The sequence below is a fragment of the Syngnathoides biaculeatus genome, chromosome 5 (assembly GCF_019802595.1).
Source record: "Syngnathoides biaculeatus isolate LvHL_M chromosome 5, ASM1980259v1, whole genome shotgun sequence".
NCBI lineage: Eukaryota > Metazoa > Chordata > Actinopteri > Syngnathiformes > Syngnathidae > Syngnathoides > Syngnathoides biaculeatus.
In genome coordinates, this window is record NC_084644.1 from 4,877,281 (window position 1) to 4,889,502 (window position 12,222).

Below are 12,222 nucleotides of genomic sequence, written 5' to 3' on the forward strand. Positions count from 1 at the left end.
GTGATATTGAAAATTAATTGCCTCAAGTTTTTTTTTATAGGGGCGAGGGAAAATTTAAGATCATCAAAGACATGTAAATATGATACTAATATAACCCAAGTAAACCTCAAGATGCCAGTTACTTTATTTCTCATCTGTTTTTTTAAATTTCTTCATATCGCGTCTTTTGATTTCACCTTTTTGAGATCTTTTGGCCGACTTCATTTTGTTTGACATTTTCTTGACTGAACAGTTCTGGAGGTTAACATGTTCGGGGGGGGGGGGGGGCAGTGTAAATTCACTCAGCTTTCTTAAAATAAAAATGTAACATAATTAAACAATTGTTTTTTCACACGGGGGGAGGTAGCTTTGAATAATTTTACTGTCCCTTAATGAATAAATTCAAAAGTCACTATTTAAAAATTGCATTTTATGTTTATGTCTACCTTTGTCTGATATTTTTGTCATTTGTTTGATTGTCCTAAACATTACCGGAGAGGGAAGCTATGCAAAAGAAAAAAAAAAAAAAGAGAAGGGGACAAAAACCTTTTTATAGCACTTTGTCTTTGTAGCTGTCTGGCTAGCTTAGCTGCTTTCTCGTTGGAAACCTGTTTGGACAAATTGCTTGTAATCCCAGCTATCGAGTTAGAAAAATGCATTATTTTTTCACATTATTTACTGTGTATATACTGAGTTTTTATTTTTTTTTTATTGCAAAATATTTACTTGTTCATCTTTGTAGCTAGCTAGCTAACTATCGAGTTGTCCAATTTCCGGTGCGTAGTGATTTGTATACAAAGACAGCAGAAGTTAAAAGTTAGAAAAATATTTATTTGTTCACATTTTTCTTCACATGACGACATCGAGCCACTGCAAATCCTTTGTTGTTTGATGAAACGTGTAAAAAAAAAAAAACAATTTTTTTTAAAGGAAAAAAGAATAAAAACTGCTCAGACTTTCATACTTCTCACGCGAGCGGAGTGCTACATGGTTTTGGTCAATTCGTTCATTTGATGTGCAATGCCAATTATCGATAAAATGAAGTCTCAGTACATGCATATAAATAGTTTTATTTCATGCAGTTGGAGGTGGTGCACGCCTGATACACGCGTCCGTGGAACAAATAGCAAAAAAATGATGTCGGTCCCTCAGAGCGTGGGAGTGGTCTCTTATCAGGAACTCAGTGTTTTGGCTCAGAAGTTTCCGTGAAGGTCTCCGGGAGCCAGGTGGCCTCCCTTTTTCTCACATCACAAATCCCACGATTTTTAACAAAAGGGGATTCCAAAGGAAGAAAGGTTGTTCGAAGCATACGTACACGTACGCGTAAGGAGACACCTTGCATATTTTCAAGTGTGCGACCCTGGAGAAAAGTACCCTCGGAACTCCAGTGCAACAACCAAAGTGGTGGTTGGTTTGGTTCTTACAGATATTCACATATATATACAAACACGTTTCACATAAATATTTCAACGACACGCAATACCCCAAGACCCCGTATGTACAAGATTTCTTTTGCTATATGAAATGTGTCTCTCTTATTTAAGTGCATAGGCCCAAAAGGCCCTCAGTACAGTTTCATTTCAATGTGCAACAACACGGTCCTTCCTCACACTAATCAATACTTGGTTCACTCACTCGGTTGGTTTTAGCAGCTGCATGGAAATCCCTTCATTATCCTGAGATTGGAGACAAAATAAATACATTAATTTAAAATTTCAAATAGCTAACGCGTAATAAATTAACTCAGCGGGACGTCGCTGAGCGCTGCGGCGCTACACCTTCAACGTGTAACATTTGGCGCGCGGCCGACATGACCTGCGGAACCACACCCAGTATAAAGCGACCATGATCAGCCAGTAACACAAGTAGACTACGCAGCCAAAGACCAGAAACTTCGTTTCCAGTCTCTTCGGTTGGGTAAACCAGTCGACGGCGCTCTCTCTGTGGATCGTGTAAACCAGTCCCGACAATAAAATGGCGGCCCACACCGACAGGGGGAGCAGCGGCATGTAGTTACCCACAATCTTACGCCGGCCCGACGTCCCCCAGCTGCTCTTGTTCATGGTGATGATGGCGAAGTACTTGGCCGGCAGCAGGCTGGTCATGTACAGAGCCGAGTAAAGCGACATGAACACCATCACCGGGTCCCGCCGCAGGATGCAGGCGTAAGTCGCTTTCACCAGCCCGATCAGCTGGATGCAGCACAGCACCCACAGGATGTCCCACAGCGAGCCCTTCCAGAACAGCTGGATGATGGTGGCCGTGACGAAGAAAGGGAAAATCCCCGAGACGATGGACTCGTAGGTCATCCACAGGTGGTGCTTGTGCCACCACATGGCGTTGAAGAGCCACTCGCGGAAGTAGGACTTCGTCCAGCGGGTCTGCTGGTTGAGCCAGCGCAGGAACTGAGCCGGCGTCTCCGTGTAGCATTTGGAGCGAGACGTGTATCTGGAGGGGAAAAGGATCAGCGGAGACGTCGCGTTAGTAGTGGCCGCCGACAGTGCCTTTGTTTGATATTGCAACTTTAGTCGGCGGCTGACCGAATGGATTCAAAAGATGGTTTTGTCCGCGAGGACAAGAACACGTTGGTGTTTCTTTACATTGTTAGCGTACGCCGCAGAGATTTTGTATTAAACTTCCAAAAACAAAGCTCAGTAAAACTTCTTGTCACGTAAATGTCGCCTTCATTTGTTCAAATTGTCTCAAACTCTCACTTCCGTTTCCTGTTTTTGCCTCGGTTGCCAATCAATCAACCTAATCGTTGCGCGAATTATGGCTAGCGAGCGGGTGGCGTGACCAGCGGAAGGCACTGAGGCAATTGGGGCCGCTGCTGTCGTTTCAAATGTTGCTTACTTGGTGGCGTATCCCATGCTCAGCATGCGGTTGGTAAGATGTCTGTCATCTCCAAAGGTGCAGTGAGTCCCCAAAAACTTTTGATTGTACCAAGATTCCAGAAAGGCCTGAAGAAGATCATTCCTGTAGAGGCCTAATCCACAAGAGCGCCAAGTTTACTTTGACGGCGAAAGAACGCACGAGCGCCGGTCTGGGCTCGGGAAATAGACGTACCCAGAGGTCCGCTGATGCAGGAGACGCAGTTGAAGAAGGACTGGCAAGAGCGCTCGATGTTGAAGGCCATCCAGTAGCGGAGGCTGCTCATGAAGCTGATGTACGAGTCCTTCATGTTGAGGATCATCACGTCCCCGCCGACTGCGCCGTACTTGCTGTTACTCTCCAGCACCTTGCACAGCTCCACCGTGGCCAGCGAGTCCAGCTTGGTGTCCGAGTCGCACACCTGAACGAGCGACAGGCAAGCCGTTTGAAAATGAAACCGGTGAGTATGTCGCATGCTTCATCTGTGTGAAAAGTTGTATTTGCATTTTGTGTTAGTATTACGATGGTGGACTTGGGTTAGGTATCCCGTTCAAGGTTTGTCCCCTTTGTCCTCGTCATCGTGCCAATGCAGAACATTCGTCTATCTCGCTCTTGACCGGCGGAATTGTTATTGCTCGTTACCGGGACAGTTTCATCAGCGTTGTATCAAAACGTATTGATCTGAACGTCACGGATATCACCTAATAAAACAGTTTTGGGTCACTGATAACATGTAATTGCCCGATTTGTGCGGACAAAGGGCAGACCGGTACACGGAGCCTGAGGTTGAATATCAAGGGTCTTGAAAGTATGCTGAAATGGACTTGCCATGGAACTACAGTATCTGAGCATTTGGCGATATTCAAATAAAGTTCTAACTGATCATTTTAGTGAGTATAAAGTGCTTATCAGACGTGAACCTGAAGCCGGGCAATCAATGTCTGATAGACCTACCTGGATGTAGTCGACTGAAGATCCGAGGGCCTTGAAGGCGGTGTACATCACCTCCCTCTTGCCGCCCCACCTCTGCATGATGCACACGCAGGATTTAGTCTGGATCAGGTGCTCCACTTCCTTTCGCTGGGGGTCCTCTCCTATAATATAGTTCTCCCCAAACCCTCCCAGTCCCGCGGAACCCATCTCCGCGTCCTGCTGGACCTGAGTGGGGTCCCACGTGTGGTAGTTGTTGTCCCACACGTAACACGCGGGGTCCCGGTCAGCGAACACCTCCCTGAACATCTCCATCATGTAGCGGTCGTCGTCGCTGTTGCCGTCCACCACCATGATGATCCGCAGCAGTTCGGACGGGTACTGCAGGGCCCGGACGGAGTTGAGGCACTCTCTGAGGTAGACGGGGTCCTCCTGGTAGGCCGAGATGGTGAAGCCGATGGTCTTGGTGAAGGCGCACGGTTTATTGCGTCTCTTCATCCGCAGTTGCTCGATGAAGGCGAAGAGGCTCTGGACCAGCACGTGGAGCGAGAGCAGCAGGCCATAAAAGCCAAAGGAGATGATGTCGTGCATGGAGGTGGCCAGCTGGTACCCTTTGACGTAGGCCCACACCATCACGCTGAGGACGATCAGCGCGAAGACGAACGTGAAGACGGCCCGGAGTATGGAGACCAGTTTCTTGAGAAGGGGTTTCAGTTCCATCGTGTGTCTTCGCCTGTCGGAAAGACAACGCGTCGGATAAGACCGCGCCGATGGTGAGTGCACCTGTACGGCAAAGAAGTCACACGGCGGTTCCGTGAGCACACTCGTTATGAAAGGTAACGGGGCTGCCACGCCTGCCAAAACATTTCCTGCGCTCGTTTGAAAAACACCACAAAAGACGTGAAGTCAAATACGGTCCTGTTTTTCTCACTTCATTTCAACGCAGCATTTTTTTTTTTTTTTAAACTGCTAAGAAAAAAAAAATCAGAAATGGAAGCTAATGTTCAAATGTAACATCTTGTAAAAATAAATGAGTTATTCATTACCAAAATGAATGGAGGAACGAAAGAGCCGATACAGCCCCCGACGGTCCAAAATGAATTTCCAGAATGTGATTTTTATCAAAGCGGTACGGTATGCGATTATATCATACAGTCGTGGTTGACGACGATATATTGCAATTTCAATCATGGGAGGTATTCGCGACTGACCTGAAACACTTGGGAAAACTGTGAAATTACTATTTTTAATGTTGATGTAATTGAAAAATGTAAAAACATTAAAAAAAAACATAAAAACATCATCTTCCGAATACATGTAAAGAATTCGAAACGCTGCAGTTACGTAGAAGCCGGACAAATGACAAAGACATACTGTAGTTTACTGGGGCGTTACATAGTACTACTACTAATAATAATAAAATTAATAATAATATTTTATTATATATAAAGTATATTAAAATAAATAAATTATTATTATTAGTTAATAATAATTATGTTATTATTTGTATACATTTTAATCGATTGTGTAAATAGATGTATGATAATTGAAAGTGCAAATTGCACCTGAAGTCAAATTCTAAAGTGTATTTTTGTGTGTGAAAATGTAAAAATAAATCCTAAATAAGGAGCACAATCGAATGTGAAGCGATGGGTCTCGATCGGTCATCCGTACCTGGCTTTGCGCTGGCGACGCATCCACTCCGGCGCTGCTCGCTGTGTGGCGAGCGGCCGTGCAGGACTTTGTCTTTATAAGCTCCCGACTTGGATGTGCAGAGCCATGTGCGCGCGGGCCCGAGAGTGAGTGATGATCGGACGGCGCCCCCGCTGAGTCAGCCGTGCGTCAGTGCGACTGTGCAAGGCGGTGGTCCCCTTGGCTGCGAGCCCTCACCACTACTTTTTTTTTTTTTTTTTTTTTTTACTCAAGTATTAGCATAATGTCTGCCATCACCTACTCCACAAAGGAAAATAACTCACTTGTGTTGCACGGTTGTGCTTAGTCTTTTTTGTGTCTTGAACTTTCACAGCCAACCTGGCAGCACCTTTGGCCCCCCACCCCTATTTACTCCCCCCCCCCCCTTTGCAGCTTGATTTTCATTCATGCATTCCATTTCCAAGCATCGCGATCACGTCAACCTCGAAAGTTGACACAAAATTCTTTCTCCCTACATTAGATGTCGCCCTCTAGCGGCCGTTTTTGTCCACTGCAAAGTGAAATTTAATCTTTTTTTTCTGTGCCTCTTGGCCACATTGTTTTTCTTTTTACTGCCATTTCCGTGCAATACAATTTTGACATATAAAAATAAAGAATTTGTCCTCACAGTTCTGAAGTCCTGGGTTCAATTCCGGACCCCCCTGTGTGGAGTTCGCATGTGCTTCCCGTGCCTGCGTGGGTGGTTCCCCGGACACTCCGGTTTCCTCCCACATCCCAAAAACATGTAACATAAACTGGACACTCAAAAATGAAAATGGATGGATGGATAAATTGCCCCTAGGTGTGATTGTGAGTGTGGCGGTTCCAGGATTGAACCCCGGGACCTCAGAACAGTGAGGCCAACACTTTTCTCCGTCCCGGAAAACCGATGGATGGATGGATGGATGGATGGATGGATGGACGGATGGATGGATGGATGGATTAGCCATCAATTTTCTCTGGGGCTTATAATTACTGTATTAGGCTCACGTGATCTGGAGCCAATCCCAACTGCCTTCGGACGGGTTTTCAACCAATCACGGGTGCTCATCAACAACAACACATTCAATGAACTTTTACTGCATGCAACGTGCATGATTCGGGGGATGTGAGAGGAAGCGGGAGTTGTCGGAGAAAAGCCGCGTAAGGACGGGAAGAACGTGCCAAAAACGCCAATGAGGGAAAATTCAAGCCCAGAACCTTTCGACTCGGAGGCAGATGTGCTAACCAGCTAGCCGTCCACGTGCTCCATCATTGCATCATGCCTTTCATGAATTTCCCACAGACCTCAAAAAAAAAAGAAAAGCTCCTTCCCCCACACCTGCCATTTTTGTTTCTTTTTACAAGCCGATCCGTTGAGTGACTGCTCACGAGGGTCTACGCCCTTCTTTTAACCACACGAGCCGCCTGAGCCATCACAACACGCGGGGCAGGCACAAATAGAAAAGCCACCAGGGCGGCTGATGTCATGCGAAGCAGCTGGGCCGGTCCGTGAGTGAACGCCAGAAGGTCAACTCCGCGCGTTATTTCTCTGACCTTTCTCGGTGAGATCTGTTTATGCGCTCAAATGGACTTTACGGATGACGATTATGCTGGAGGATGACGTTCGTATGAAAGTCGAGCTTCAACAACATGACAGCATATCCTGGATGAGTATTGGATGGAAAGAATGGTCGCATTTTTTACTTTACTACCGACCTTTTTTTTTTTTTTTTTTTTTTGCGCTGCGATTGGATGGCGACGAGCGCTTGGTGCCGCCCGGCTCGCTCCCGAAGTCCGCCGGCCGCTAACAAAAATGGAAAATGGTATTTCCGTGATCACAGAGCTATTAAATCAAACATACCGTGGGCCATACCATCTTCATTTGCGTCTTGAAATCAATATCTTGGCTGAGCAACCTTTTTAGAAATCTCTCCATACCAGGAAAAACTTTTAGATCATAATTAATAGTCGCAGGGAATTGTTTGTGTTCCCCGAGAAAACCTCGCAACTGAAATGTTGCGTTAGCAATATACGTAGTTCATTTTGCATTGCTGCTGATTGCTGGGAAGAAACTTAAGATGGCCGTTGTTGAGTTCCAAAACCCGATGGAAAGAGGAAAAATGCCATGCGCTAACTAGCTAGCTAGCTAACAGATGGCATTTTTCCTCTCTAGCGAGCAGCTAGCGAGCAGCTAGACATTTACTCGGCTGAGGATTACAAGTACTGTATTGATTTGCTGCTCTGTATTCAATATTAAGTATTATTATACTAAATGATGACATGTAAATTGCACATGGATATTCAGTTGTAAACATCAGGGACTCATAGTCAGATATAATTAAGGTCCTTTTCCACATCATTTTGTATTCTTAAGAAAATAAATTTCTAAAATCAAGGTCGTGGAAAAAAAAATATCTTACGTTTCATTTGACGTTCCTCTCAAATTTACCTTCAAAATGCATTTTCCAATAAAAAAAATTGCATCGAAATTATGAGGTGGTGCACCCAGTATTGCTTGACATATTTCAATAAAATGTGTAGTAAACATTGATCATTAAACAGACTTCGAGGGAAGTTGATCCAGGAACATTTTTATTATTCTTTCTGAGAAAGCGTTTCAAAGGCTGTAACTACAATGAATGATATTGTATTGTGATGTGTAGTAAATGGTAAATTGGGCTTTGTGCTCACGGGACAAATTATATATATTTATTAAATTTGATGAATAGATTAGTTTTGTTTACCCAGTCAGACATTTGAATAAAAATAACTCATGCGCATTTTAAACTGCATTATTTCTATTTTGATTATGTATAGAGTCACATATTTGGTGAAATTAAATAAATACAATATATAATACATGGATATCTTAAATTGTTAATTTGATCGAATTGGGGGGTGGGGTGGGAATAAACATATTCATTGCGATATCATGTAAATATTCTACGGTGGAACGAATAAAAAGACGGACCTTTGGCCGCCCCTGTTTTAAATGGCTAAACAATGACAATCAACGTTGTAATTGAAGTTTACAGGAAAGAAACGAGGCAACGTGACACGGTTCTTGTGAATTCCGTGGACGCGGGCCCACTCGCGCCCTCTCCAGTGGGGAGTGGGCGCGGTTGCCACGGCGACAACAGCACAACTTCAGCTGGCGCTCCGCCACCGGAGCGGCCGACATGTTGCCTGCGAGGAAGTCCAAAATGTCCAAAAGGATGGTGCAAAACCTCGCGGAAAACATTTGCAAGCAAGTGGCCCACTGTGAGTATGATTATTGTCTTCTTTTGGTTGTTGTTGTTGTTGTTGTTTTTTTTGGTGCGCGCATCGAGCAACTTTTGACTCGCGTAACCCGCTGCAGCCGCACACGTGACCACGTTTCCCTGCTGTTTTATTGGTCCTAGTCAATAAAAAAGAGGCGCAGGGCCTTATCAGGGAGTTCCATTTTTTACTGGACGAGCAGGCGACTCCTGCGAGGTCAGTGGGCGGCTTGGACAGATGGAGGTTGAGAAGCTTTCTGCACGACACCTTTGGACTCACGAACGACACCATCATGGATGCAGGTACTGCACTGTAGCAGTTCAAAAGCCAGATTTTGGGGATCGAACGATAAAATATGATGAACGATGGAGGCATTTATGTGCTAACTGCCATCCGACCTTAGTTTCAATGTGATTGGTTACATCTGAACGCAGTCACGTCCCCCCAATTGTAATCTCGGTTGTTTATTTTTATTTTTTTTTTTCTATTTCTCAAAGATTTTTCAAATGAATTGTAGCGGTTATGGTGGGGGGAAAAAAGTTTGGAAATGATACTTCCGGGACTCATTTTTCTTTATATAGGTGGCACGGTGGGTCAGCTGCTAAGGCGTTGGCCTCAGAGTTCGGAGGTCCCGGGTTCAATCCCTGCCTGTGTGGAGTGTGCATCTTCTCCCCGTGCCTGCGTGGGTTTCCTCCGGGTACTCCAGGTTCCGCCCACTTCCCAAAAAGCTGCAACCTCAATTGTACACTCTAAATTGCCCCAAGGTGTGATTGTGGCTGTTTGTCTCAATGTGCCCTCCGATTGGCTGGAAACCAGTTCAGGGTGAACCCCGCCTCCTGCCCGTTGACAGCTGGGATAGGCTCCAGCACTCCCTGTGACCCTCGTGAGGATAAGCAGCAAATAAAATGGATGGATGGCTATATATATATATATATATATATATACAGTATATGACATTAACCATCTGAACAGGGATGTGTGGACTTTCACGTCAACATTATGTACACTTAGAGGTAGCAAAAGTACTCTTGTGAGGATAAGCAGCTAAAAAGATGGATGGATGGACAACGAGCCGGCATTTGGGCTAACACGAAGGAACAAAGATCTACCTTCCTGCGGATAAAACTGGTCTAAACACAGGAGACCGCCAGAGCAGGCGTCTGCTACTAACGTCACTTCCTGCTTCTTCACCAAAACAAATCCCTCGAGAGGATTTTCATGGCGGGCGTTACAAAAAAAGCCACATACGTCAAAATCATGTTGGGTGTTGGAAAAAAACACATGGGTCCATTCCATTTTTTTTTTTAATGAAAAACTTACTTAAAATGCTTTTGCTGTCAGTTGGACTTTCATGTTCAGCCTATGCAAACGTCTGAGTGGCGCTCAAACTGATGATTTGGCTGAAGATTTTCAAACAGTTCTGCACTTGTTGCTCCTTTTTTAACAGTCAAATGTTTGATTTTGTCGACAAAATGTTCACCCGACGCGTGACGCGATCGCGTGTGGTCCTGCAGTGTTCCGGACATTTGACAAAGACAACGACGGATTTGTCGGCTTGAGAGAGTGGATCGAGGGACTCGCGATCGTTCTTCGTGGAACCTTGGACGAGAGAATAAAATGTCAGTCTGGAAAAAGCACACGATTCGGGCGAGGACTTGACCCGGGAATAATACGACGTACTTCTTTTCTCCCCCCGTTTTCCGCAAGACTGCTTCCACGTGTACGACTTAAACGCGGACAAGTACATCAGCAGGGAGGAGATGTTGCAAATGCTGAGGTACAGCCTGAGGCTACCTGGAGAGGAGGATCCTTACGACGGGATCAAGGACCTGGTGGAGATCACACTCAAGAGGATGGTGAGAACCCTGGTTTTTTTGTTTGTTTGTTTTTTTTGGGATTGGCTCCAAATGGAAACAATGAAGATATTCCTTTATGTTTTTGACATACTCTGCAAATGAATTCTGAAATAGGGGGATGGGGGGGGGACTTCCAGGGGATGAAAAAAACCACAACCAGTTTTGAGAACTTCCAGTTGCTGCTCAAAGGTGGACCGGTTATTAAGTTTAGGGGGCAACAATTTTTTTTTGTTGTTGTTGTTTTTTGACGCAGGGTTAGAAATTTTATTCTCCCGAAATAAATAAAATCCGGCGGCACAGTGGAGCAGCTGTGAAGCGTCAGCCTCACAGTTCTGAGGTCCCGGGTTCGATCCCGAACCCACCGATGTGGAGTTTGCATGTTCTCCCCGTGCCTGCGTCGGTTTCCTTCGGGCACTCCCGGATTCCTCCCGCATCCCAAAAACATGCAACATTAATTGGACACACTAAATTGCCCGTAGGTGTGATTGTGAGTTCGGCTGTTTGTCTCGATGTGCCCTGCGATTGGCTTGCAACCAGTTCAGGGTGTAACCCCGCCTCCTGCCCGTTGACAGCTGGGACGGGCTCCAGCACTCCCCGCGACCCTTGTGAGGATAAGCAGCCAAGAAAAAGGATGGATGGCTATTGTCATATGTAATATTGTGATGTGCATGTGTATCACCAATTGGCTGGCGTTGATTGAGTGACCCTCATGAGGATAAGCAGCTAAGAAAATGGATGGCTGGATAAAATCCCCATTTTGAAAAAACGTTAATTTATCTATTTACAATTGCTCTTCAATGATCTTCAATATTTAAACATTAACCTCCAATATCCATCCAGCCATCCATTTTCTGAGCCGCTTATCCTCACGAGGGTGACAGCGAGTGCTGGAGCCTATCCCAGCCGTCATCGGGTAGGAGGCGGGGTGACGCCCTGAACTGGTCGCCAGCAAATCGCAGGGCACATCAAGAAAAACAACCGTATTCACAATCACACCTACGGGCAATTTAGTGTGTCCAATTAATTTTGCATGTTTTTGGGATGTGGGAGGAATCCAGAGTGCTAAACTCCACATATGTGGGTTCGGGATCGAACCCGGGACCTCAGGACTGTGAGGCCAACGCTTTACAGATGCTCCGCCAACCTCCAATATCTTAATGTGAAAATGCAACTTTTTTTTTTTTTTTTAAATAATTCTTCTCTCCTCTCACACAGGACCACGACCACGACGACAGGCTGTCTTTGGACGACTTTGAGAAGTCCGTGAAAGCGATGAATCACATGCTGGAAGCCTTTGGAAATTGCCTCCCCAACACCACAGTGAGTCCGAACAGCCGCTCAGCAGCAAAAAACATCCCGAAGAACTTCTTCCACTAAAAATCCTCTTTTCTCTCTTTCTGCAGAGGATTGAGACTTTTGAGCAGCGCGTATTTCAGAGTCCCGTACACTGGTGATGCTGCCGTGCAAATATTATAGATATGTTACTATATCTATCCATGCAACTTGAATTCATTTACCTCAGCGCTTCTTAATCATTCACACTCAACATTCACAGCTTCAGACAATTTCATGTGCACGTTTTCTCGGAATGTGCGAGGAAGCTGGAGTACACGCAGAAAACTCACAAGGACTCTGTCAACAAATACAAAAAATA

At 45.2% G+C, this 12,222-nt stretch overlaps 2 protein-coding genes across 4 annotated transcripts; one reads left to right on the forward strand and one right to left on the reverse strand.

Annotated features, from left to right (window-relative positions):
* Positions 1 to 975: 975 nt before the first annotated feature.
* Positions 976 to 5,490, reverse strand: has1 (hyaluronan synthase 1). Its single transcript, XM_061820039.1, has 5 exons — positions 5,455 to 5,490; positions 3,805 to 4,513; positions 3,046 to 3,271; positions 2,833 to 2,965; positions 976 to 2,427 (listed from the first exon to the last, which is right to left on the reverse strand). The coding sequence occupies exons 1-5, from the start codon at positions 5,475 to 5,477 to the stop codon at positions 1,752 to 1,754; spliced, it is 1,767 nt and encodes a 588-aa protein (XP_061676023.1). The 5' UTR covers positions 5,478 to 5,490; the 3' UTR covers positions 976 to 1,751.
* On the forward strand, positions 4,494 to 12,156 carry clxn (calaxin). Of its 3 annotated transcripts, none has more exons than XM_061820051.1 (7): positions 4,494 to 4,553; positions 8,483 to 8,715; positions 8,856 to 9,014; positions 10,227 to 10,331; positions 10,420 to 10,568; positions 11,784 to 11,888; positions 11,972 to 12,156. In XM_061820051.1, exons 2-7 carry the CDS (start codon positions 8,634 to 8,636, stop codon positions 12,020 to 12,022), a joined length of 651 nt encoding a protein of 216 aa, XP_061676035.1. In that variant the 5' UTR covers positions 4,494 to 4,553; positions 8,483 to 8,633; the 3' UTR covers positions 12,023 to 12,156. The 3 variants fall into 3 exon arrangements, with proteins under 3 accessions (XP_061676035.1, XP_061676036.1, XP_061676034.1); XM_061820052.1 differs by lacking the exon at positions 4,494 to 4,553 and adding an exon at positions 9,294 to 9,409 and having other exon boundaries at positions 8,385 to 8,715; XM_061820050.1 differs by lacking the exon at positions 4,494 to 4,553 and having other exon boundaries at positions 8,385 to 8,715.
* Positions 12,157 to 12,222: the final 66 nt, after the last annotated feature.

Coding starts and splice junctions, on each gene's coding strand:
- clxn (XM_061820051.1), top strand. CDS start 8,634: ATGTTGCCTGCGAGGAAGTCCAAAATGTCCAAAAGGATGGTGCAAAAC. Junction 8,716..8,855: donor TTGCAAGCAAGTGGCCCACT/GTGAGTATGATT, acceptor TATTGGTCCTAG/TCAATAAAAAAGAGGCGCAG. Junction 9,015..10,226: donor CGACACCATCATGGATGCAG/GTACTGCACTGT, acceptor GTGGTCCTGCAG/TGTTCCGGACATTTGACAAA.
- has1 (XM_061820039.1), bottom strand. CDS start 5,477: ATGCGTCGCCAGCGCAAAGCCAG. Junction 2,966..3,045: donor CTGCATCAGCGGACCTCTGG/GTACGTCTATTT, acceptor CTTGTGGATTAG/GCCTCTACAGGAATGATCTT. Junction 2,428..2,832: donor AGCATGGGATACGCCACCAA/GTAAGCAACATT, acceptor TTTCCCCTCCAG/ATACACGTCTCGCTCCAAAT.